The sequence below is a fragment of the Nesoenas mayeri genome (genome assembly GCF_963082525.1).
Source record: "Nesoenas mayeri genome assembly, chromosome: 1".
NCBI lineage: Eukaryota > Metazoa > Chordata > Aves > Columbiformes > Columbidae > Nesoenas > Nesoenas mayeri.
In genome coordinates, this window is record NC_137541.1 from 122,987,654 (window position 1) to 123,014,571 (window position 26,918).

The 26,918-nt window shown below is 43.6% G+C and overlaps 2 protein-coding genes across 2 annotated transcripts in view; one reads left to right on the forward strand and one right to left on the reverse strand.

Moving 5' to 3' along the window:
- Window positions 1–892: 892 nt before the first annotated feature.
- ATP5PO (ATP synthase peripheral stalk subunit OSCP) lies at window positions 893–4,750 on the forward strand. Its single transcript, XM_080353397.1, has 7 exons — window positions 893–1,016; window positions 1,278–1,328; window positions 1,456–1,566; window positions 2,261–2,390; window positions 2,507–2,619; window positions 4,200–4,286; window positions 4,584–4,750. Exons 1-7 carry the CDS (start codon window positions 987–989, stop codon window positions 4,695–4,697), a joined length of 636 nt encoding a protein of 211 aa, XP_080209523.1. The 5' UTR covers window positions 893–986; the 3' UTR covers window positions 4,698–4,750.
- Window positions 4,751–15,174: 10,424 nt separating this feature from the next.
- ITSN1 (intersectin 1) overlaps window positions 15,175–26,918 on the reverse strand; it is a gene marked incomplete at its 3' end in the record, with an annotated part of 134,459 nt that continues 122,715 nt past the window's right edge. The window contains exons 30-40 of the mRNA XM_080345557.1: window positions 25,802–25,923; window positions 24,802–24,908; window positions 23,261–23,444; window positions 22,691–22,789; window positions 21,677–21,844; window positions 19,829–20,041; window positions 19,194–19,315; window positions 17,047–17,129; window positions 16,864–16,947; window positions 16,263–16,436; window positions 15,175–15,323 (exon numbers count right to left, since the gene is read on the reverse strand). Of these exons, the coding sequence (XP_080201683.1) occupies window positions 15,175–15,323; window positions 16,263–16,436; window positions 16,864–16,947; window positions 17,047–17,129; window positions 19,194–19,315; window positions 19,829–20,041; window positions 21,677–21,844; window positions 22,691–22,789; window positions 23,261–23,444; window positions 24,802–24,908; window positions 25,802–25,923 (1,505 nt within the window). The remainder of the gene's footprint in view (window positions 15,324–16,262; window positions 16,437–16,863; window positions 16,948–17,046; window positions 17,130–19,193; window positions 19,316–19,828; window positions 20,042–21,676; window positions 21,845–22,690; window positions 22,790–23,260; window positions 23,445–24,801; window positions 24,909–25,801; window positions 25,924–26,918) is intronic.

Genomic DNA, 26,918 nt, shown 5'->3' on the forward strand with positions numbered 1-26,918 from the left:
CAGGATCTGTCAGCAAAGCAATTTTTTTTAATAACGATATTGCAAGACCAGGTGTTCTACCTAAAGGTAAGCACACAGATTAGGACAAAAAGCCCCTGCTTATATCCCTCCAAAATCCTGGCCGCAGTTTCCCTACCCTGTTCCCCATAGGTTGGGTACTTCAGCGTTTACCTGACTACCCTGACGCATACAATACCCTTCCCCTTATCAATCTATTTAAGATATGGATTCCTGGTACTTTGGCTACCCTTCCCCCGAATTAACTTGTAAATACAAGTATCAGTATGTATACAGGTATCGGTATATATTCCTTGGAAGAGATTGTGTTTTACATTAACGATTCATAGTCCGATGTCTCTTGGTCCTCCCAGCTAAATTAACTTGTAAATACAGGTATCAGTATGTATACAGGTATGAGTATATATTTGGGGAAGAGACTGTGTTTTACATTAAGGATTCATAGTCCAATGTCTTCCAGCCCTTCCCTCCTGCTGGGGTCAGGCGCCAGGTCCCCAGTTTGTGAAAACAACAGTTCTTCTTTAAACGTTCCTTGCAGAATCATGGAATGTCCTGAGTTGGAAGGGATCTACAAGGATCATAAGAGTCAAGCTCCTGTCCCTGCGCAGGACAAGTCCAAAATTCACACCATGTGTCTGAGGACATTTTCCAGTCACTTCTTGAACACTGCCAGGCGTGGGGCCATGACTGCCTCCCTGGGGAGCCTGTTCCAGAGGCTGCTCGGAGGACGCTGGGGTGAGGCACCCCGGGCGGTGCGGGAGGGGGGCGGGTGTGAGGGGAACTACAGCCCCCAGCAGGCAGCGCGGCAGGGAAGGGGCGGCCCCGAAGAACTACCTTTCCCAGCGCGCCCCGCGGCACAGAAGGGCGGTGGGTGGTGCGGGGCTGGGGACGGGGGCTGCTCCGCGCCTGCGCGCTGCCCCGCCTCGGGGGCCGGGCTCAGCTGTGACCTCGAGCGGCGGCCGGGGAAGATGGCGGCGGTGGCGGGGCTGTGCCTCAAGGTGAAGTTGGGGCGGGGGGAGGACAGTTGTCTCCTGCGAGGTATCGGGTGGGAGCGGGGAGAGAGCAGCGGGAAATGCTGTGTCCCGCGTAGCCCTCGCCCACCTCTCGCGCCCGCGCGGGGTCTCGAACCTTTGACCCGAGCCCCCTAACCGCGACTCCCTGGCGCGCGCCCCCCCCACCCCCATTCCGTGAGGCGGTTGGGGCGCGGCGGTTGGTAGCGCGAGGCGCGTGCCGATCGGCGACCGTTTTTCGCCCCGCAGGTGCGGCAGCTGAGCACGTCGGCGGCCAGGCCGGTGTCCAAGCTGGTCAAGGTGAGGGGGGCAGGAGGGGAGTCACCGGGGTTGCAGGGGGGGACGGTCACCGGCGAGGGCCGCCGGTCTGGCCAGCAGCCGCTGGCTCCGGGCCGCTCTCAGCGCCCGCCCGCTCTCTCGCCCCCAGCCCCCCATCCAGGTGTACGGGCTGGAAGGACGCTATGCCACGGCTCTGTACTCTGCCGCCAGCAAGCAGAAGAAGCTGGACCAGATCGAGAAGGAGCTGAGCCGAGTAGTGGTAAAGTGTTGTCTAAGCTCGCGCAGGGTGTTGGGGGCGGTGGGGTTCACCTGCTGTCTGTTGTTAGGAGGGAGGTGGGTGAAGCTTTTGCACGCTGTGGGGCTCTCACTGACAGCTGGCCTGGAATGCTTGTCATCTGCACTGTGCCCCCGGTGTTAAGCTGCTTGGAAGTGATGCAGGAGGAGCATCAGCTCTAAAAGAAACATATTGTAAACGAGCTGTACCTGGATTTGCCATTTCACTTCCCATCTCCTTCCGACCCCTTTATTCTCTCAAGGGTGGGTGTCAGCAGGATGGACCAGACTCCTTTTAGTGGTCCCTAGTGATAGGATGAGGGGCAGTGGGCCCAGACTGAAGCACAGGAGGTTCCACCTAAACATGAGGAGAAGCTTCTTTACTTTGAGGGTGCCAGCGCACTGGAACAGGCTGCCCAGAGAGGCTGTGGAGTCTCCTTCTCTGGAGACATTGAAAACCCACCTGGACACATTCCTGTGCAATCTGCTCTGGTCAACCTGCTTTAGCAGGTGGGTTGGACTGGATGATCTCCAGAGGTCCCTTCCAACCTTAACCATTCCGTAATTCTGTGATTCTTGCTCAATGAATGACCATGTTGCCTGCTTTGGGTGGGCCACTTAGGCCTTGTGATGCCTGGAAAACTCCTGGTCTTTGTCATGTTGTTTGTGTGTGTTCTTAGACTCTTTTGAAGGACCCCAAGCTATCCAGTGTTGTTATGAACCCTCATACCAAGGGCACAGTTAAACAAAAAGCTGTGAATGATGCCTTAGCAAAAGAGAAGATGTCCCCTATTACTGTCAACTTGATGAGTGAGTAACCATTTGAATTCTGAAAAACATCTGAGGCTACTTGTTTTTACTGGTACATAAACAAATCTGTGTCTAGTGGGTCCTTTAAACCCTTTCAATATATCTACCTCCTCTAGATTTGCTTGCTGAAAATGGTCGCTTGCGTCACACTCCAGACATTGTTTCTGCCTTTGGGAAGATCATGAGTGCATACCGCGGAGAAGTGCTGTGCTCAGTCACCACCGCACAGGTGAGTTAGGAACCTCTAGATCAAGCTTAACAGGTAGCAATATAAAAAACAAACTTCTTTAGCTTAATTTTGCTCTCTGTAGTTTAAGTATTTGCTATATGAGTAGTAAGGAAATATCTCACGTCTACCAAAATGAGAGTCTTTCTGCAAATAGGTTTTTTATATCCTACAATTATTGGTCAAAAATTAAACCAATTCTTCCCATCTCAGCTTAATAGGGAACATCTTTCCTGTGTGTGAACCCAGTGACTGATGAAAGTCAGCCTGGTCTGCAGATAAAATTGCCCCTGTTTTTATTTCTGTTGTCAGGATCATACAGATGAAGTCAGAACTAACAGATGAGCTGTTAGCTAGAGCAAGGCAGACACCTGACAGGACTGGGAATGCCTGTGGTGCATGGTGCTGTGCTTCACAGGGAGCAGTTGCCTGATTCATCACCTGCAGTAGCGGGGACAATGGCTAAGTACAAAACTCTAGGGAGACTTATTCAAAAGCAGCAGGCAGGCAAGTCTGGCTAGTGCTTAGGAAGGTAAAGAGGGAAGGTGTTGTCTCCATGAGCTGTAAACATCAGGCTGGAGGCACATTGGCTCTGCCTCTTCAGTAACTTATTTGTTAATGGATCCATGCCTGGGTCTATTAGAGCAGCAACCTGGTCAGCCAGGTACGTGGTGTAAATCTATAGCCCTGGGGTAGGGCTACAGTGAACTGCCTACCTGGAATGAATAAATAGACTGATCCGCTTCAGATTCACTGGTTCCCTGTAGGCCGTGAGTACAGATTGTCAGTGTGGTTGATCACCTTCAGGGTCACGTGGACTCCCATTGTGGACTTGCCGTAAGTTTTCCTAAATATTTCATACGTAAAGTTACTTTCCTGCTGCTTTTCTTTTGTTGTTTTGGCTGTCAAACTGTTAGCTATTAAATAGAAATTCTTTAAATTGCCAGTAACACAAAGGTGCTACTCCTTGGTAAAGTGCCTTTTGTTGCTATCTCAGTGGTGTCTGAGCAACTTGTAGGGGAAGCAAGGACACATTCCCAGTGTTTCTCCCACAGGAATGCAGGATTTGTCATGGTGACAGAGCGAGGTGTACGTAGCCAGGAGCAGTTCTGCAAGCCGGCAACAGGGCTGGGAGCTCACTGCCAGTGGCTTCAGTCACTGCCCAGGGCCTTACATGAAACCATGTTCCTTCTCAACCTGATCTTAATTGTTAAAAGCAGCAAAATTAACCTTTCATTGTACAGCTTGAACACTGCTGTGAAGTTGATCTCAAGGTTTTCCATCAAGTGCTTCCTTTGGCAAGTATGGGTTCCTGATGCTTTGCATCTGAAGGTGTCAGCATCAAACTTTTGCTGGGAATATGTGCACAAATAACAAAGTCTCATGAAATCAGGAGGGCACAAAGTGACTACTGTTTCTCTATTGTCCTTTGGTTATTCCTCTTCAAGAAGACTTCTTAATCTGCCTTCCTGGTGAAAGTATCTGTCTTTAGAAGAGTCTGGATGGAAAATTTAGGTTCTTGTTATATTATTTGAATATTTTCAAATCCTTTGTTTTCCTTGTCTTCTGTTGGTATTTTTCAGCCCTTGGATGATGCCAGCCTCACTGAGCTAAAAAGTGCTCTGAACGGATTCTTGGCTAAGGGAGAGGTCTTGAAGTTGGAGACCAAGGTCTGAATTTTTGATTTGTAAATAGATTTCATCAAGTTATTGTTAAGCTGGGCATCTGTCTCTCTGATCTTTAAAAAAAACAATGACTGAATCCAGTTGCCATATTACATCATTCTGTGTTTTCTGGTAGACCTGATGATGCTTTAATTACTAAAATCTTAACTTTTGAATACAGTGACTGCAAAGCTATCTTAAAAAAAAATCTCTCTTAAAAGCAGTTTTTTTTTACTAGTGTTAAAACTATAGTAGGCTAACAAATTTTTCTAATAGAATTTCTGCTCCATATTTCTTCTTTAGACTGATCCGTCAATCCTCGGTGGCATGATTGTCAATATTGGGGAGAAATATGTGGACATGTCAACAAGGTCAAAGATCCAGAAACTCACCAAAATCATGAGAGAGACTGTCTAGCAAGCTGTCTTCATCATTCGCAGTGAAATCTGTCAGATGGAAACAATAAAATTACTTATTGAATAGATGGTGTGAAGTATTTTGATTGGGAAACAGCATTGAGGCAGGAAGGTGGTGAAGCTGCCATGAGTTTCACTTACTCCTCACTGAACAGTTCCTGACGCAGCTTGAAAATCTAGTTTGTCCCAAATGAGGTGAACTCTGAAGGAAGTGGAGAGTAATTCTCTAGGAGCAGGTAAATGGGGTCACTGCTGCTGAGGTTCTGTCAGTCTCCAGAGAAAGCTTTTGCTCAGGATGTGATCAGGACTGTGGAGCAACAGTCCTGCTGCCACGTGTGCTGTGCCTGTGTGTGGAAGGTGTGAACGCTGGAACAGTGATGCTTTCAGTAGATGCTTTCAGAAACACAACAGTGGCTGTTAAAACTGTGTCATTGGCACATTCAGCAGTGAAAGCTTTAGCAGGCCCAGTTTACTTCCACATCTGTATCATGAGAGAGAGTTTTGTTTATGCGTTAAACTGAAGTCACCCTCTAAAAGCTTACTGGTGAGGGGCTGAGGTGTTTGTGACATTAAAGTACATACAAAAATGGAACAGGACAGGGGCTCCCAACTAGCAAGTATTATGGGAGTGTTGTTGTGAGTGGCTGTACGTGCTTCTTGGTTAGCATTAGGGCATGCGTTTATAAGTGTCTGGTTTATGTCTTGAAGTGTTACATCTCTGTTTTCTACTTAGATGATCTTTAACAGGCCTATGAATGGGTGTAAAGTGCCTGTCTCTCCCTGTTGGTCCTTGATCAAGAACTGACATTTGACTTAATTTTGATGGATACCACTCTTGCAGGAGTGAGGCGTTGAACCAGTAGCAAGAGCTCATTTCAGTTGCGTTATTGAAACCTGTTAAACAGCCATGTTTTTATTTTTATTAGAGAGACCATTAGAGACCATTTATCCTCTGCTTTCCTTGGTACTGGAAGTACACTGGCCCCCAGAGCTGCTGCCCCTGCATCCTGCCTGGAGGGGACAGAGAAGCCGTCACTGTGCTCAGCTTCTCGCCAGCCCTCCTGGGGCATGGGGTGGTGGATGGAAATGGCCCAGGAAACCCTGAGGCAGAGTAAAGTTCTGCTTGTTCTGGTGGCAGTAGGAGGGGTGGAGTGGGATTGTGCTGGGAAAGGGAAGGGAGTGCTGAAGTTTGAGGGGTCAGTGATGAGGGTGGGTGACACTTGGGACTCCCAGGAGGCTCAGAGGCAGGACAGAGGGGCAGGCTGTGTGGGCCATGGGGCAGCAGGTGGCCCAGAGGGGCCTTCTGCACCTCACTTTCCACTCCTGATGCTGCTCTCTAAGAGCAGTGGGGTGCATCGAGCTGTACCTGAGGCAATGTTTTCCAGAGCTCAGTGCTGTGCAGTGGGAACGCTGGCCCCTGCACAGCTGGATTAATGTGGATAAAGCAGCCCCAAACATCTGGTGAGCTTCCTGATGCCTCCTGTCTCACCACTGCAGCAGCTCTGGTCCGTCAACTGGTGCTCGCCCCTTCTGCCAACCCAGCCCCAAACCAGCTGTAAAAAACATATGTGAGCAGACGCTGAGCTAGGCAAAGGGACCCACTGCTTACCAAGGTACCGAGGGTATTGCCCTCAGGGCAGCTGGCCAAAGAGTTGGTGATTATTAACAAAAATTAGGGGAGAGATGAGCATTGCTTATATTCTCAGGCAGCAAAGCCACAGGTGGTCGCTGACAAGCTGCGTAAACATTGCTGCGGGCCACAGAGCCGGGCCTGTGTGACATTACAACATGCACAAAGTAATGGCGCCTGGCCTGTTCAGCAATGGTCTTTGGTTGGGGTTTGGTTTTTTTTTGGGTGGTAGGTTTTGTTGGTTGGTTGGTTTGGTTGGTTTGGTTTGGGTTGGGTTTTTTTGTAATTTATCTTTGCTGTCTTACTACACGTTGGGTTAACTCTTGATTTTCAAATCTGAAAAAAACGCATACAACACGTTGCAGAGATGAAAAGTGGCATGTGTCAGGCATGAAATGCTGGGACGTTCTCCCCCTGCTTCTGGGACTATCACTTTGCTTATACCTATGTAGTCCCTGTGTCAAAAATACTCTTCTGAAGACTTACAGCATGTGTCTGACGCCGTATCACTCTTCTTGAGGACTTCTTAAGAATGCAACAGTAAGTAGGTAAACTTTTTTTTAAAAAATGAATTTATTCTTGCATAATTTCACTTGCACAACCACAGTCTTGTCTGTGTCAAACAAATCGCACAGTCTAAAACCTTATGGGCAGTTTCCACCTCGGTGACTGCAGTCTGGGAAGCGGCACAATTCCTCAAACAGGGGAACATGTTTTAAGGACTTTTGCTTAATTGGACCATGTCTGTAAATCAAATTACTTAACAAAGAGTGGCTGAGGAAACAACACACTGAGGGCAACTCAAGTGCAGTTGAAATTGTCTTATGAGAAACAGTGGTGTCTGAGTCATAATTATTCATTATACCTATTACAAATGCTGTGAAAAAAGAACCAACTTCACGGTATGAACATTTTACTGTAGAATAGTTAGATGTGATGTAAATGAACAATACAAATTCATTCCATTTTCTCTGAAAAAAAAAGTAACTTTTTCTCCTATTCAGCCAGGTCTTAAGACATACACATAACATTTTATAATGCCGTTGTAATTTTTAGGATCTCATAAGTACTACAGACAGTACAATACTTCCTTTTTTTAAGGAGAAAAGAAAAGAAGGAAACATTGATACAATTTTTTTGGCACCAAAAAGTGCACTACAAAGTAACACCACCACCAGCAGAGGATTCCACAATTCTAAGTATTACCAATAGAAAAAAAAATCCTACAGCTGTCTTTTTTTTCCCGACAACTTCTTACCAACATGAAGTATAAAGTCCCCATTAGACAGCCTGCAAAGGCTGCCGGAAATCTGAATCAGTTTTTGGCAGCTCAAGGACTGAAATAGGGTAATTCTGCACAAGCAGTTAACAAACCCAAAGCCTTCCAGGAAAACCTGCCCCATGAGGGCCGGCTTTGCCTTTTCCCCCTGTGTTAAGGGTTGTCTCACCGTGGGGGGATCAAGTACCTGCAGTGGGGGCTTGTGATGGTCCTCGCCTGGATGGGATGGATAAGACACAGTGCAAGGGGGGTTGGTGCTGGTCCCTGCACACCGGTGTGACCTTTCAGGGGACACTGCCTGGTCACCCCAAAAGTAGCCCATTGTGGGGTGAGTGTGGTGGTGCAACCTTGGAGAGCCTGAAAAATGTGGCAAGAAGAGGCAAGAGGGAGCAAGAGGAGAGGCAGTGAGTTGGTCAAGCACCTGGACCCGTGCTACAGTCTCGCAACCAACCTTCCCTCTTGGCAAGAACGGCTCACAACAATGAGGCTCTTTGCATGGAGCAGCCACCACAGCTGGGAGGGATTTCCCTTCCAATCCATCACCTGATGGTCACCCACCCACATTTTTTGAGGGGAGCAGAGATCTTCCTGCTCACAAAGCTCTTACTTGTTAGCTCTGCCCCTACTTCTTCCCATTTCCGGCTCCTCCGCTGCAGGCCAGCCCTCCTGTTTCACCTGCGCTCACCGCAGTGGGCAGGAGCTGCTGCCTGGGCGTCTGACAGGGGTCTCAGAGGAAGCACCAGCTCCCTTTGCTTGCAGAATACATTAAGATCCCAGAACTGACCGCTAAATCCAGGGTTAGTGATGATGCTCCTGCAGCTTTACAAGCAGCACAGGGAATTCACCTACCGCTGCTGCAGAGCCTTTGACAAATTTATCAAGCAACTAGGCTAGTTCAACACACTGCAGTTCTTTGTTCTTTTACATTAGGTCCTAAATATATCCTCCTATGTACAGAAAAATAATTTTCCAAGGACAGTCCTTATTTTAAAATTTAAGTGAACAAACAAAACTGGGTGTCTATAAACGCTTTCCTGTTAGATTTACCTAGTATTTGACAACAATAACATAGCTGCATTTGTATATTATATATACAAATAATCACATATATATACATATATGCATGTATTTAACTACAGATACATTGATATGTATGTAGGACAATAATATTAGGGCTAAACAAATGCCAGAATACATACGGAATGTACATACAGAGCAAACCCTTCGAAGCTAAGGTGATTCAACCTAATTCCCAGCTTTTCTGTGTTTCAAGGGTTCTGACTGCTGGATTTGAATAAACTGAAACATCACAGTAGCAGAATGAAACGAGATAGATACCACTGTTGCAGTAAAAGGCTGGATTTGTCACATCTTAGTTTTGAAAATGTATTTAATAATATTACAAAACCTGCATTATCCACAATGTTCCCCCAACCCTACTCACATGTAACAAAAAGTGATTTATTTATTTTTAAAGGGTAAAAAAATTGTAAAATGAACATTTAAAAAGTTCCCTCATAAAACCTCATGTTGAGAAAAATACATAATAATTAAGTGCATGTAGAAAAAAGTTCTGTAATTTGTCAGCTATTTGGCTTGGTGTCAGCTCAGCAATATACTCTGTCTTTCAAGATGCCCAAGTCAACTCACCAGCTTTGTGCAGCCTCTCAGGGTTTTACAGACCGGCTTTCTACCAGCACTACACTTGGCAAGGTACTGGGTATTACGGAGGCCAAGGCCAGCCTGGTCTTTTTTTATCTTACAGGGTTTCCAAGTGTGTTGCAATCTGTAAGTGTGAGAATTCTGATTTGCCCTGTAAATATAATTCTGGTGAGTTCAGTGGCTAAAACCACTTTCAAAAGATGAGCAAGAAAACAGACCCAGCTGCAAAGACTACAAGATACTTCTGTATTTCATCTTAATCTTGACTCCTTGTTTGCTGCTCTATTGCAATCTTCCAGTCCTTACAGAGCTTGAACCAACGTCATCATGTCGGCCTTATATTATCAAAGCCTTTTGAATTTCTCCCTGCGTCCCCAGCAAAGCACATAGGCACCCGGTTGGCTTTACGTATGCTTTGCACTGAACTGGGGCACGAATTAAAGTCAAGGATCTGTTGAAGCGCTTGGTTGTGCCAGGGGCTGAGGCAGAGGTGGCAGCTGCCAGATGAGTTGTGAGGGAGAAACCTGGAAAGGAGTCCCTAAAACAGCACTGTTTCACACAGCTGAGCTTTGGGAGTTCAAAGGGAAGGAAAGAGTGATGCTTTCCAAAGGATTTAATTAATTACAGAAGAGAAGCACCAGTTTACGCACAAGGTACACACAGGAGAAAAACCTAGTGGGACCACAGCAGAGCAAGGCAGTGAGATGTGTTTTCCAGTCACCCGCAGCATTCATCCATGCAATGCAGCCGGTGTTTGGCTTGGAGGAAGCCAAGAGGCTCAGCAGGTGGGGAAAATCATGGCTGGGAGGGGACCTGGGTGATCTCAAATGTGAGCCTCAACCCAAATGGCCGTGAAGCAGAGGCTGCAGTGTGGGCAGCAGGAGCTCACAGCCTGGCACTGCTGGGAAGGGCATCACGGCTGTGACCTCAGGTGGCAGGGGAGCTGAACCTGCCCTGGACATAATGACATAATTCCAGCTACATCTGACCAAGCGCAGAGGAAAATGAGCGGAGTTGATTTCCCCGAGAGGCACCTCTGAGAGGCTAACTAACTCCTTCTGTGGGGAGAAAAACACGGGCAGAGGCAGATCAGCAAGACCGGGCTGATTGTTACTGCAATCAGAGCGATGATGGAGTGGTCCTAAATGGGGATATGGGTGAAAGGACAGATACCCACCCTGCCAAGGTATAACGGTATTGCTGGCAAACCCCTCATACAACTATAGGCTGGGAAAACAAGTCTTTCGAGAGATAGAAAACCAGCACATGGATGCTGGCGCAGCCTTTATGAAAAGGGGCTGTACCCATCTGCCTCCTGGGTGGTGGTGAGCGCTGCCTGGCTGGCACCAGGGAAGTGAAGGGCCTGACAGCAATGTTTACAAACCTATGGAGTCCTTGTGAAAGCATCTTAAAACAACACAGTGCCCAAGCACCTCACGGGTCTATCTCAGAAGCTAATTCCTGGAAAGAGGAGTGTAAGGGCTGTTACACCAAAAAGCTCCACTTCTATAAAAAAGTCCATGCAAACTCCATACAGAACTGCATTAAATTCAGTGTGGCTCTCCCAGGGTGAGGACAAACACATGGTTTGTTATTAATCACTGTTATTTCTATGATGGGTGCTTGGGGTCCTGGATGACAGAAGTTCTGCTGTGAGACTGTGGCTCTGATTGTAAACTCCTCTCTCAAAATAAAAAAGAAAAAAAGCTTCCTTTAGTATCCTTTGCTGTCTGCGGCCAGAACAACGTTGACATTCTGCCTGTTCCCAGCTACCAGCATCTGGCAAAAGTCATTTTAATAATTTCCAAAAGAGATGGTGTTCCTTGCCAGTTTCTGACCCATTAACTCAGTTCTACTGCGAGACGTAAACCCAAGGAAGCACGAGGGAGAAACCCTATTCTCCTTGCTAAAGTTAATGTACCTAACAGAAAAATGCAATTCCCACAATTACAGCTTGGAAACCAAACCACCAGGGCAACTCTTTCCATTTCAAGTTTCCTCACAGCTGCACATTTTGATCTTTCTTCTCTTGGTGTTTTTTTCTGCCAGTTTATCCAAAGCAAGAGCACTGTTTCAATGAAGGCAGTGAATGCACAAAAAAGTAAATGTACAGCAAATGCACAGTAAAATGCACAGCATTATTTTTAGAAATGCTTCATTGCCAGCCAAGGAGCTTGATGCTGAAGAATAACTTCTAAGCAAAATGTCTTCTCCAAAATAGATTCTGCAAGAAGATGAAAATGAAACCCCATCTTAAGGGCCAGTCCCAGTGGCCCATGCACCAGTTCAATCTCACCAATGCCTCATTTTAAGGATGAGTGATGGAGAGACCTTGTACTCAGCTTCTCTTCCAAGGATGAATTTTACCAAAGTAAATTCAGACAGCAAATCCAAGAACTCCACAACACACACGTGTACAACCTCTGCATTTTAGTGAGGATGCTTATCCGCATGAATCTGCTCTCTCAGTCCAAAATGTGACCAAGTGTTATCACCTGGGCTTCAATTTTGTTCTTGTGGTTGTTTTGCATAACAATAGGAAAAAAAAATTACACACATCTTGATGGGGCTGGAAAGGAACCTGTGAGCTAAGGTGTGCTATTTTATGCAGATACTCAGAGATCAATAAGCAGTGTCTGAAAACTAGGGTCTACATAAATATAGGTATTCGATACCAGTAGCACAGACTAGCAGAGCTTGGACTGACAGCCAGCATGTGGCCCTTGTAAGAGGGCGGCTCAACCTTCACACGCCGTGGTAATGCCAGCTGACTTTCTAAATACACAAAGAGATCCCTAACTTCCTGGGTGTTGCTGCGTGCCTCTCCCATCCCCAAACTCTTCAAAACACAGGTGGCATTTAAACAAGTCTGTGAGAGCTCGCAGTTTTCTCTATGAAAGTACTGGTAGGAATGCAGCTGATTAGTCTCTTTTTTTCAGTAAAAGGCCTGAACTTGTACAGTACGAAGTCCTGGATGAGTGGGAGGTCTACGCAGCTGCGGTGGGTAAAAAAGCAGAAACACGCAGCCTGCACAACGACAGAGTTAAAACAAAGCGTTGTGCAAAACTGCAGCATTCCTGAAGACAGAAAACCAGGCAGGAGGCAGTGGGTTTCTAAGCAGCTTTGCCTGACCCTGGTGACAAGCAGTTCCATCTGGGAAGCCAACGGTGCCAATCTCGCTACAGAGTACTGAGGGCGAGCAAGTGAGAAAACAGCGACATCCCAATGCCCAGTCAGGTGGCTCTAAGGGTATATACACATTCTGTCCTCGATGCACAGGGATTAGGAAAAGCTTCCCTTTTAGGATTAGACTAATTATGAGAGATGCATTAGCTGCTAATGAGCCAAACCCCAGCCTTTCATCATCGTCATGTTTGCGTAACTCCTATTGACGTTAATGAGAGTTAAACCTTGCTATGCACGGAGGGTAAGTGGGAAACCACAGGTGATGGTTGTTGAGAAGATGCTCAGTTCTGCTACAGTTCCCCAAACGGTGCAGTCGAACATGCCCTTGGTGACAGCTGCAGTGTGAGAGGAGCCCCTGCGGCTACGGGTCCTCTGCTTCCAGCACCAGCTGAGTCTCAGAGGAATGTGCAGCTCCGTGAGGCTCCCTTCAAAAACCCGGCCAGGACTTCTGCATCGCACCCACCGTCTTTTTGGTCTCGCTTGTCTATTCAGTCGTTATTGTAATTCATGCTGGTGAAATGATAGCGTTAAAAAAGTGATGCTACTTTTTAAATGCTGAAATGAACGTTCGTTGTAGTTACAGCTATCGAGTAAAATTAGGACAGCGGTAAAAGGTTAGACAATGACATTTAATGTTACTCCATTAATAGATTTTATCACTTTTTTTTATCCTACCACAACAATGTGTATTTTCATATACGTTATATTTAATAAAATGTATTGATATGGAATTAGGAAAGCATGGGTTTAGTACTATTTACATATTTTAATTGAAACCATTTTCTTAACAACATTGAAAAATAGAAACTTAAAGTTCTCTTAATTGTGTTTTCAGCCAGTTAGTGGTAAACAAACGCATGCCTAGGAAGTTACACTCCCTCTAAAATGTGGTCAGTTGAAAGTTTCTAACTAAAGTGTGTATCTCTGTTTTGTTTCAAAAAATACATAAGTATGTCTGTCATTTCTGATACAAAATTCTACACTATCTTCAATAAATAAATAATAAAGCGATTCTGAAAAGTATGAAATGTAAACTTTGTTGTCCCTCCAACATACATTTTTTTTTTCCCCATTGCTTGAAACATTACAGTGGTCTCATAGGAAATTATAATACACAGACACTTCCCAGCACAGTTTACACTTATTACCATACTGTATCTACCTATCCGTTATGAATATATCCTAATTTCCTAATGGAAATCAATAAGACTTGTAGTGCTAGAGAACACCGCCTATACAGGAAAGGTGGAAACCAGTACTGAATGGACATGCAAGGAACACCAAAACCTAACAACAGGCTCCACAAGAACGTTCACATGCTAATGAAACAGGCTGACACCTTCCATTCAGAAATAAAGTCCTTACAAAAATACCAGTGTATGCATGACAGGTCATGAACAAAATGAATCCAAGCAGAACAAAGAGGAATTTTACTCTTAGGGGTCTGTTCTTGCTCGAGTCCAGACTCAGCAAAGCACTTACGCATTGTGCTTAGGGGAGACAAGACATAAGTGCGCGCTTACAGCTGGGCGCTTTGCCAAACGGGGAAACTTTGCTGGATGTGGGCCTATACATGTGTGTTGGTAGAGTTAAGTGGATACACAAGCCCTGGCACTCCCCCAGATGACAAGGCTTTTCCTTTGGGGTTACCCACTCTGCACCATCATGAGCGCTCTGTTTCCGGTCACATGCAGTAACGCTGCCACCAAATCTGCCACCACCCCGGCGGAGCCACCAACACCTTCGTGAGCTGCACCGCGCTGCTGCCCTGAATTCAGCAACACGATGGCAAACACAGGCATGGTGCAATTTAATAACCGATCACCACTGATTGCTTTGCAAACTAGACTCTGCAGGGTGGAAATGAGCTTCCTGAGCTAGAGCTGTGATTTTTTTTCTTCCCCGCTGCAAGCGACAAATCATCCGTCTGTGGTCACGCGATCAGGCAGCAGTAGTAAAGTAGTATTGATGTGGTAGTAGCACAGCATTCAGTAGGGCTCTATGTTTAACCCTTCACTTACTGTCTGAGCATTTACAGTCCTACAGAAAACAGCAGCTTCCAAAGGTACCGAGTGGGTGAACTCTTCTGGAGTGCAATTCATCTCTGTGCAGAAGGCTTGTACATTTTTTATTTTCAGGGGTAACATGAGTCATGAAGTGGTATGTTAATAGAATCTTCTCTGTTTATAGATATAGACTATTTATTTTCTAAGTCTTTTCAGTACCACCATGAAGATCTTCAAAGATCTTCTTACCGCATAACTGCTCCTTCCATTCACATTACATTTAGACACCACCTTGCTGAGCAATAGGCACAGAATTCCTTAAGGGGGAAAACCCTGCAGAAAGCCTCCAAAACATACCAACATTGCCTTCTTCATGTAAATTAAAGAGTAGGGTAACTGGAGCAAGTACAGCAACCTATGTGGTTTGCCAGCCTTTCCGACTGGAGCACAACGAACAACCAGGTTATTTTATAAACCCAGGAAACTAACGTCAAGTTCCACATAGAGAAATTGAGGGACATCTCCTCACTAAACTGGGATTAATTTTTCAGTGAGAATTATCAAGGCACAAAGATGCTCCTGTTTGCTTTGATAACCCTCTTATGTGTGAAGGGCAAGCAGTAGTTTCATACCACACCAATAAGGATTTTGTGACAGCTTCTGCAGACACCTATTGCAGGGAACTCAGACAAATAAAACATTGGTCCCTTTCCTTCTAAGGCTCATCGAACAATTGCAGGTCTAGTCGGACGACTATCTCTCCTGTTGGGACTTCATGAAGAAGGAGACACTTTGTAACTGGTCCCTTTGAACCCTGATCCTTCTTAATGTCTGCCACACGGATCTCTGTTCTGCCCAAAAAGTCTGAAATGCAAAAAGACAGCACACTCAGAAATGACAGAACTGTTTTATGCTGCAATAAAACGTTAATTTGCAGAAGGAACTAAGCTTCCATCTACACACAACAAAAGGAGAAAACAAGTCTTCAATCCAACTATATTTTTGCAGTCAGAGAAGGCCAAAGACTGCCAGTCCGCATAGAAGAGGATTTTAGCTGGACTATATTAGTCAGCAGAGACATTAACAACAACTGGTCCCACAAGCAGAAAAATCTGCAATGTAATTTACAGCTTATTTATTTTATAAGATGTTAGAAAAAAGGCCAAAGGCTGCTGCACAGTTCAAGCTGAGCATGAAGCTCTCTGGAGATGACAGAGTTAAGAAGTGCAACACACTAGTGACAAAGTCAATGGGCCAACTGGTGCTGGCCAGATGAACAACAGTCCTATCCAAATACTTCCTGAGAGATTATGACTCCAAAATATACTCTTCAATGCTCCATATGTCTATCCCATGTTATTAAATAAGAATAGGCTATGAATCTTGGGTTCGTTTTTGCCACTGTTGTCACTTATTACAGGAACATGAAGACATTTCCTCCTGGATTAATCTGTCCATAAGCAAACAGCATCCAGAGTTTTTTTTGAAAGACTTCCCAGAATTGCAAACCACACCTCAGTTGTTGTCAAGTTGCACATGAAAGGAAACCCCAAAACACCTCAGAGATAGCTTGATATATTTATTTTTTTGCACTGATACTAGCATGACTCCACTGCGGAGCAAGGGAGAGTAGGTTCTCAGTATGCAAAGGGGTTCAATATTGGGGTTGGAACTGGATGATCTTTAAAGGCCCCTTCCAACTCCAATCATTCCCTGATTCTATGATTTACCTTGGCAGGCACGTGCCTCTTCAAAACAGGAGATTTGAAAATACCCTTGGAAGGGCAGCAGCCCCCTACATACCATCTGGGGAGAACTGGTCCCTCTCGAACACCGTGATGCAGAGCACGTCCTGCTCGAGATCTTTGATGAAGAACTGGCAGTTGGAGTTCCACTTCGGGTTGAGGGTGTCCTGTATCGTCTTGGTAATGTGGCACTGGGAACCCATCGTCACCTCACAGTATGGGTTACTCTTTCCTGGGAAAATGGAAACAAACAGAAAGGAGTTAATTGCATTTTTAGGTATGTGACCTTCCTCCTAAATGTCCTTTTAACTCCTAAAGCCAATGGACTGGGGAAAGACTGTGGCCTCACTGCCATTATAATGAACAGGGACACAATTCTGCAAGGCAGGGTGCACCTTCCACTCTTTATTTCAGGACTCCCTGGCTTGACGATATGGCTTAAGTGATGGAAACTAAGCTGGTCTGAAACAAATGCTTACATGCAGGATAACTGCATGAGTGCTACTGAACTGCACAAAATCACTTTCATATATTTTAAGTCCATTAAAATGTCCTCGTTAAACAAAACCAGGTTTCGGACAGAATTTCCTCTGAAGTTAGTCTGACAAATAGGAATGTCTTCTTCACAGAGCATATTATGACAAATCCAAGGCACTTACCATGGGACCTGCAAGGTTTTAGTTCAATGCCTTCAACAATATTCACCATCAACCTCCCAATGCCTGTTGCCCTTTGTGAGCGAACTGTGGTGAAACCAAAGAGGAGAGAGAAAAGTCATTAACATCTTTTCTTGCCCATGGACTTTAACACAAAAGATAAGACCTCCACATCCCATGCTGTACCTAAGTAGGCTTTTTCCCTCTTCTTCTTTTCGGTCTCTATGTAAAGTTCTGAAGCAGCTTTGATCTTCTGAACCCAGGCAGTCCTTCAGAAGGAAAGGAAAAAAAGTTGCAAAATACCATTTCCATTTTTCCTCCTTGGAGCACAGCAGACAAAAGTAAAGCTGTCCCTCCTTCCCCATCACTTGCAGTCTAGGGCTCTGGCCCATCACAGGCTCTGCTACACTGAAGCTGTCTGCCTAGAAGAGACTTTACTGGAAATCACAGCACCTGTAGAATAACTTAAGTGTCCCAGGCTAGCAGATCCCACCAGGCAAAGAAAGTTCGAAAGAATCATGAGCAGGAGGCACCTGGTGAGAAACCAAAAGGTGTATATAACGGCCTGTCACTTTATTGTAATAAACTAACTTCTTGTAGCTAGTAGATGCAACCATGCTGCAGAGGTGGCCACTTCTGTTATTCCCTGAAGTTGCATACCAAAATCCTTCTGAGCCTCGGGACACTCAGGGGGTACACAGGTGATGAATGACCGTGGTTCCCTATGGGTTCTTCTGGGAATTCATGTCATACTTAAGAGACTGAGTGGAAAGATCGACAGGAAAAAAGCATGGAAGAAGGGGTACCAAGGGACCTCAAAGTGTTAGAAGAATTGCTGTGACATATGAGGGAGCCTGAGACCTGAGTCAAGGCAAAATGAGAGAATCTAAAAGTTGTGGATCCACTTCTGAAGAGCTGCTGCTCTAGAGGGCACTGCAGCTGCTTATACTGGCCTGAATTTGGGTCCGAACACTCACCTGTATTCTGCATAGAGAGCTGTTCAGGAAAATAAAACACTTAAGAACAATTCTGTCTTCCAGCTCAGCCCTAAGTGGTAAATGGCAGCTTCAGAAGTATACCAAGCCTTTGATCATAAAGGTCTTTTAGGATTGAATGGGTAAATTAATCACTCATCGATACTAATGTTTTATTTCCGTTGCTTTTAATTAAAAGCAAGTGAATGATGAAAACCTGAAGGTACACCACCTAAAATGCTGCATTTATTTAGTAAGCAGTTCTGGCATAAAAGAAAGTCAACGCCTCTATGCCATATAAGCAAAGGCAGTTGACTGCAGCACCCAAATTTGGGTTGCAGCTCCTGTGGGTTTTCTCTGCAGTGAACGGAGAGAGGGTGCTCAGCATGTGAAGATCTGGTTCCTTCCCCTGATGATTCAGCAGAGCGTGCCTAACCATCTCACTGAAGTTTCTCGACCTAGGCAGGATGAATGTGGTGCAGAGTTTATAGATGGTTCTGACCAACATGGTGAGTGCTCTGATGCAGAACAGATGATTATTGCTGCACTCTGATTTATGCAACAGATCCTAAGTTGAAAAGGCTGTGCCAGTTTTCATCACCAAGGGTCTAACCATGATGCTCGTTCCTTCTGTGGCATACAGGTACAGACAGCAACCCACAGGACAAGTGGGATCTATAAAAGTATGATCTTCTACAAGAAAAACTATGTGTATAAATAATGATGAATAACACTGTCAGGCAGCCAAGGAGCAAAGATGTTTTATACATTTTTATGCATCAGAATGTTTAGGGGCCATACATTTGCAAGTGGGCATAATGCCATGTCTATACTATGGGGGCTTTTTGCTAGACTTTCAGCTTTCTCTTTTTGACCACAGTTAAGCTTGCCAGAGATGAAAATCACTAGCTGAGATTTTTGAGGTTGCCATTCTTTTCACTGCTTCAGTCTGAACTGAACTAGGTTATAACTAACTGGGTTTTGTTCGGTAGGTTTTTGCTTCAAGTTCTGACCTCTTCCTGAACTTCATTCAACATACAGCCATACAAATGTTTGCACTGGCACAAACAAATGGATGTTAATAGAAGAAGACAGGACTGCATCTTTTGGCTGTGAAATGCTGTGAAATACGGCCTATATATCAGCCCTTCTTGCATTTCACTGTTGGTCTTACTGGAATTCAGGAAACATTATTTCTCCCTCCTTTTCATATATTGAGTAACACCATATTCTCAAGCAGAGAGAATTCTCCAGTCTTGTAACAAAAGCTGCTTGGAGACTGCTATGGGTGTGTACATCATATACATCTGCACTAGACTTTCCAAATTCAGTATGAACATGGCCTGTGCAGGTACTTACCTTTCATTAATGCTTTCAGCCCGGAGTGTATAGACTCTGTCAATGTGGGAGATATGGAAGATGGGCTCGTCTCCAGAAGGGTCTGTGGGTAATTTTACTAGTACTTCATTTAGAAAAATTGGCTGTAAAACATTAGGCAAAGCTAGAGTTCTACTGTACAATATCTGAACAGATGCATTAAACACAGAGCAATTTATAACAGGTTTATCTTGTGCCTGCAGTATCTTTCCCCTTCTGCCTGCCTCCCGTCTTTCTTCAGATATGTCATTTTTGGTATTTTCTTATTATCAAAGATATAGGTGTCTCCAGAGTCTGGGAACATGTCTGAAGTAAGAAAGCAGCCTCATGAAGCATAGCAACCCCTCCTTTCCCACAAAGAGTAGCAAACACTACTCTCTCCATCACTGTCTGATAAACGTGACTTATGTCGTGTTTTGGCAAAACTCCAAAAGCATCTTTTCTTATCTCACTAAAGCAAACAACCAGCTTTCTCACCACCAGTCCCTGGAATCCCCAGCATAGGCCAAAGCTTTCAAACCTGTTCTATATAAAGCATATTGCCTGCACATCCAGTACGGGAGCCGCTGCCTGCTAGCATATAGCCATCTTAGTTGCTATTTAAGAGTGGTACTTACAGTTTTGTACATTTTGTATTGCAGATTAGACTTGGGGCTGAAGACCTTGTCTGTGCCAGAAGAGCCAAGAGGTTTTATGATCTGAGTCAGGAGGAGGAAATCGTTGAACAGAAAGCCGTACAGTTCCTTGTTACTCTTGGCTTTATAGAGTTTCCCACTGTGCAGAAACTTGCGTGGTCCCAAGCAGTTTGTAACAGAATTAAATACGAGTTGCTGCGAAAAGTAGAAGAAGAACAACAACGCACTGTATAAAGTAAAACAATCGAGGTTCCCCTGAAAGAGATCAAATATAGTTTTGAGTCCTGACATTGCTTTTAATTTGTGTCACGGGGATGAAGAGCAATGCCTCTGCCTTGTGCATGATGAAAAGCAGTGCAAGTCATACAGAGGCTACACAAAAATTAACTTTAAGGCAGCCCATCGGCCCATCAGTTGCACAGGGCACAGCCTTGGACAGTCAGAGAAAAGCCAAAAGCATTTGTGCCTCCTTTGGAGTTGCTCGGCCACGCACATGCATCTCTGTGAGCGGAACTGAGCTGATGATGACTTGTCCTGGACCAGCAGTAACTACACAAATGGCCTCTCCAAACGCTGAGCTTCCTAAACAAGGCCTGGGTTTCTGAACCGTGTTTGAATTTCACACATTGAAACATATCAAAAGAACTCCAGACAGCCTGAATTCGTGCACCCATGATTCCTGGAGTAAGAGGACAGCTGCTGGAACTGGCAGAATTTAAGACTCGTCTGGAGGTTGTTACCAGAGGAGCAGAGGATTCGCCTCTCCTAGAGTTTTCTGGTTTATTTTCACTAGGTGATGATATGATTCTTGCCATCCTAGCTGCCCAGACAGCTAGATCTGGAGTGGCTCCTTTCACAGATTAGAAACATCTCAGCCAGAAAACTGGGGGAAGGCCAGACCCCTCTGTGCCACAGATTCAAGGCTGCTCCTGGCATGACTGTGTCAGCAAGTATCCACTTGGTCTTCCAGGTAATATTTTTGTAAGAGAAAACAACTTTGTTGTAAGACAGCTGAACATGACTTTGACTTTTCCAAAATGGTCATACCTGTCTTTCTGAAACACATTTCATAAGATGAAATGCAATAGTTTCCAGTTTATAAACCAACCAGTGCTATTTTATTTTATTTTATTTTATTTTATTTTATTTTATTTTTTTTCCCAAATCTAGAATTGAACCTCAACACACACTTGGAAAATCAAGTTGTGATCTGTCTGCCCCTAGTATCTTCACCAGTAACAAGGAAGCTACCAAAACATCCTCCATCCTTTTGCAGGACATACCAACACAGTATTTTCTTTACAGTTTCAGCAGAGAAGTGTAGCTTGTCACCTTAAAAAGTAATATGCAATGGTAGGCAGTGATTCTTTCTGGAAATTCTTGACAGAGACTTATCAATATTCTTGAATTTCCCTAATGCATACAAGGTTTTATCTCAAAAACTATTTTCTGTGATAAAGGACTCCAAGATGGTCAGACATAGCTTGTGTATGAGATACAGCAGTACAATAACCACTGTATTATAAAGAGCTATGAAACCGGAAAGTTGCGGTTGCAAAACGCAGCACTGAACCTGGCACTAGCCCAGAGGCAGGCAACAAATGCAGCATTTATCATAAAGAAGGTGATAACACAAGCAGCAAAAAGGATTACATGCAGGGGTGAAAGGGAGCCAAAGAAAGATGAAAACAAAGGATTGAAGATTATATGATTTGATTAATTACACCGTTCGTCCCCTGATGCAGTGCCATAAGTGAGCCATGGTTTCTTCCCGACCGGTGAAGAAGTGCACCCACATTTGCATTACTCTAGATAGGACATTTTTTTTACCTCCGACAGGCCTTCACACTGAACATGAGCCTGGATCCACTCCAGCCTATCTGAATTTTCCTTCTCCCGCACTCCTTCATTTACTTGAGAACATAATTCTTCTGCTTTCTCAAGAGCATGCTTCAAGTGACTGTGGTCTGGGTGGTTTTCAGGAGTGTTTTCTATTATCTACAGATAAATAACATACATTAGCCTTTTCCATTATCTGCAGTTAAAATGTATTTATATTATCAGCCCTACACTTCTGTTTTATTTCTTTATTTTCATCAGAGCTGGACAGTAGGTTTCAAATTTTTTTCCTCCTTGACAAACATGAAAAATAGGAGACAAACTCACAGTCTGCTTGTGAACACCTGAAACGAATGCTTGCCTGGAGAGCCTTTACATCAGTACACTGCTCATTTTTCTGACATAAGTATACAAATTCCAGCCACATAAAGAAATATAACCATGACTGTTTAAGCAATCTCTTAAACGCCAACATCCAATTTATCATTTTTTCTGGTGAAAGCCTTGGGCCAAGTTCAATAGCATTATTCAGGATGGTAAGCATTAGGCAACAAACGAAAGTTAGGAAGGGGTTGTAAATCATCCAGCATCATAAGCTGCGCAGGAAGGTAACTTGCAAAAATTTGGCACTCAGGCTTGCACACCGAATGTCATTTACAAGACTACGGGGAGGGAATGATGTTGCAGAAAAAGGCAAAGATGAGCATAAATTGACCTGTTACTCCTGTCATCTGAATTTTAAAGTCTTCATTCAGCATTTGCTGCCTTCTGGTTCTTTGTGTGCAAGTTTCACCCCTGTTTCTCATGGAAATATCAAGTCATTCTGCTGAAGCCAAATGAGTTACCGCATTTGCTCTAGTGTGATCAAATACAAAAGGATACCCCACATTCCCTAGTACATGAGATATCTAACAGTGACCGGGCTTGACAAAAAAGGAAAATTACCCTGTAATTAAGCTATAAGCAAAGCAGCATCAAAAACAACACCTTTGCAAAAGAACGTACATTTTTAATTATTAGTGGGTATCTTGTTACCCGTTGCATAGGCTTTAGTAGAAAACTTGATAGTGGCATTCCTTTACAGCGAGGATCCATTGCTAACCTCTGAAACATTAGAGAGGTAAAACGGTGTTAGTCAGTTTGTTTAATACTCTGCAAAATGAGCTCCTCCAAGAAAGGAAGAGGTAAGGTAACATATCAACACCATACCTCAACTAAATCTGTTCTTAGATCACAAACAACGTCAGTGCAGTAGAATTTCTTGTATTTTCACATGTTTTTACCTGACTTGCCTGTACAAGAGAAGGGCCTCTTATATCCAGTACTCATTGTTTGTTACTGTCCCAGCATTTTACAGCAAAACCATCATTAAACAAAGTATTTAATGTCTCTATAATAGCTTGAAAAAATGTGTTTCTTCAGTGAAAACGTGTAGTCTTTCAATGAATGCTTGACTCAGACGATTCTTCATTCTAGCCCAACACAGAGCACTATTTGAGACTGTTTTGTAAAGCAGCAAAACGATGCGCTAAATTTACTGCGTACAAAATTTACGGTGATTGTGTCTTTCCTTACTTTAACAAACTCCTTGAACTCAGGGACTTCATCTGTCTTCTGCTGGATGAGCGCTGCCCCGTTGAGCTGGCAGCTACAGAACCTAATGTAAGGCTGCATGTGTGGCAGCTGAGCTGTCAGTATGTCACCAATCATTTTCACTGGCATCTTCTCTCCAGACATCTTCTTACGCACACGCAAAGCCCTAAACATGAGAAAGTCAAGTGTGTTTTATAAGCAGGCCACTAAGGAATGATTCCCCATTCATGAAATAAATGGTTTGATTCTTATCCATTATTGACACAAAGGGACCCCTGAATAATAAAAAGGTCAGCCTTAAGATTTATTGCATATTGTAAGAATACAATAACCAAGATTGCGCCCTCAGCCAACAACACTTTTCCCTATTGTGGCCATCAAACTGTTATTAAGCTTTACCTTAATGCGGTCCTGGATTAGACACAACATAAAAAGGAATGCTATTTCCTTTTTTATTAGTTTAGAAAGAGAGTAACATATATGCTTTTGAATGAGGGATAAAACCCTTACCACTACTTGAAGCCTAGAGCTACTTCTAGTTTTTAGCCTGGTTTCCTAAGGAAAAGAGGCTTATCAGCATCGAGCTGTCTGCCTTTGTCCTATCACTGTCATAAGTTATCAACTTGGAGGCCACATTCAAACACATTTCACAAAAGAGGAGATCTAAAATCCCCGTAAGTTCAACAAAAATTAGCAACTCAGTAAGGAGAAAAAGAACTTTTTATTTTTATTTATTAATCTTCTTGCTGAAGATGCAGGTTTAATTCAATGCTTGTTCTTTTTCTCTGGCAATGGCCAGATGAGCAATTTGCTTCCAAATCAGCCGCAGCATTTACTGTGCCTTGCTGAAGCAGCAGGGGTGGCTGAGAAGGATACAAGTAGGAAAGATTGAATCCATCAGAGGCTACAGAGAATGAAGAGATAAATATGGGTATTTGCACTGTGTGGAGTTTCACGGTAGAGAGTTGGGCTTGCAGTAGTTGGAGACTTTGGAAGGAAGGATGCAAGGTACACAGGACACAAATCCATAGGAAACCAGGCTTTGTTGGGGCCGCTTCTCATAGAATAGCTCATTCAGGTGCTATAAGCCAACAATAACTGCAAGAACACGGCACCTAATTCAGTGTGAGGGAAGCAGAGTCTGCTGTGCCTTGTTTTGCATTCATGGACAGTAAGACTGGAACTGGGTATGCACTGTGACCAAGGAAGTTAGTCTGCAAAGGACCTTGGGCAGCCCTGGCGGGCACCGCTCTTCAGGAGAGGTTGATCTTGCCTTCTGGAGTGCGTGCGCAGCAAGAGCAAAGCAAGTGCAAATACTTACTCAGCAAAGAACTGCTGGATTTTTCTCAACAACAACAAGTCACAGCAAAAGTTGTTAATATTTTGCTTTTCCAACAAGGAAAAACACAAGGCCCTTTTGGTTACTACTTGCGTAAGTGGCAAATATTTTCATGCAGCTAAAAGGAGAGGTGGAGGAGAGGCCCATGATTTTGTTATTGCCAAGTACAGGGAAAAAAACTTACTTCAGTAGTTTTATATTGCACATAATCAGCTCCTTCCAATTAACAAAAATCATAGCAACTTCTTTTTCTGTTAGCAGCTCAGATTCCATTAGTGGTTTCTGGAAGATCTATGGATTCAGAAAATTAAGCAATTCAGAAAGTATATGTAAATATAATTGAAGTGACTAAGACTGATGATGCTCACTTCTTTAGTCTGAAGGTGAGAAAACCACACACCAGAGTAGCACTTGACACTCAGTGGAACAGCCTTCAAACATGTGCTGTGCTCTAGAGATCCATAGGGTTCTCTAATAATATGTTTGTAAGCAGCAAATGGTTTTAAAAGAGAATACTCTCAATTTGTGTTGGTGGTGTTAACTACCATCTGGATAATCTGTTTGAAACTTGTGAATTCTGGCCAGAGGTCTCCTGCAAAATATCCCAGGATTTACTTTGATAATACAGCTGAAAATATATTTTACTTTGGATTCAATTATGGAAGTTCTGATTTGTCTCATAGTGTCTCGGGTTTGCATATCCTGACCCCTTTTCCTAAAGAGGGCTTTCCCTCTCTGTCAAAAGAATTACCAAAGTCAGTTGCCTGTACTCATTCCCTTTTATTTTCCACATAATACATTTACCTGGTAACATATAAAGAAAATCCAAGTAAGTGATAACTGAGTGCCACTGTGTGAATGTGGAAAATGTGCTTCAAGCTTTAAGAACTTATACATGAGAAATAACATTCAAAATCAGGAGCAAAAATAGTTTACTACAATGAAAGTTTAAACATCAATGTTTTGGGGATAGTAACACAAGGGTTTAACATTAGTTGCACCCACACTCATGTAAACATGCATATATATCTATATACCTATATAGATATGAAAATTTAATACAGATTATTCCTAGGAAGGCAAACATGGCAGTGATAAAAAATTAGTTTGCACAGTGAAATTAATGATTCACTTTGAAAAGACGAGTGACTAAAACCTGCCCCAAAACTGCTGCGTTGTCTTACCTCTGTGACCAACTGCAGGTCATTGACATAGTTCTCTTCTGTGACAATGAGCTCATGGATGTATCCCTGCCTTTTTCTTTCAGTAGGTGTCAACATATCCAGAAGATGCAAGTCTGCACACCCTGGAAAACACAAAAGGATCCTAGATTTTACTTACAGTCATTTGCAAATTGATTCCGGTCTGTAGTTCAGGTAACTGAACAGTAACTACTGCCTGTTCAGTTCACTTAAGCATTATTCATGCCATGGCACACACCGACAATGCCTAATCTCTAAGTGACTCAAAACATTGTATTTAACACCTTTGATTTTTTTAAGGCAATTTCTAAGTGCTAACTCTTCTCTGGTGGCAAAGCTTAAAAGTCCCCCTCATCACCACCTGCCCATTTCCAACCTCACCATGAAGTTCACTGTCACCTTTAGTTGTGTCATTCAACTGCAGCCACATGGAAACCAAATCCCTAGATGGATCACTATCAATAAAAAAGGGGGATAAGACTTCATCTGGTATTACTGCAGAAGAAAATTTAGAGATATCCTAAAAGGGAACAGAATTAGGATAGAGTGCTATAGTGACCTTAATCCTCTGATGGGCAGTTAGGAATTCTATATAAACCCTCAGCTTATTGATACTCTAAATTCAAGGTTGGCCTTTATCCTTCTAGTCAAAGTAGACATCCTAATCAATAAGGTACTGCAGAGCCTAATTACTTCTTCACACTTCAATTAAAAAGTGCTTCTAAATATTGAAGGGCTTGAGCCAGAACACATGAAGCTCAGTGGAGATTACTCTGCAGATTTCACTAACTTATAGGCAAAGCCAAAGCAGTTGATTATTGTTCTCCTTTATTTTAAAAGCATAGGGAAAGTTTGTAACTAAGAACTCATCTTTCATCAGTTTTGTTCTTGAATTTTTGCAACCCACCTCCCTTGTGTTTATCCTGTGTAGATGCAAGAAATTTTGTATAAATTCTAGAATCTCAAATTTTAGTTTCTATTCTGAATCAGAACTGAACATTTAATTACAATTTTTTCTGTAAGTCAGTATTTTTGAGTTTAGCTTAAGTAAATTCTTCTGAGACTGTCAAGCAGAATGTCTTCTTCCAGTTTCACTTTT

Bases quoted from the DNA above. Each gene is read 5' to 3' on its own strand.
- ATP5PO (XM_080353397.1), top strand. From the start codon at position 987: ATGGCGGCGGTGGCGGGGCTGTGCCTCAAG. The intron at 1,567-2,260 runs GTAAAGTGTTGT...GTGTGTTCTTAG, and splicing joins AGGAGCTGAGCCGAGTAGTG to ACTCTTTTGAAGGACCCCAA. The intron at 2,620-4,199 runs GTGAGTTAGGAA...GGTATTTTTCAG, and splicing joins GCTCAGTCACCACCGCACAG to CCCTTGGATGATGCCAGCCT.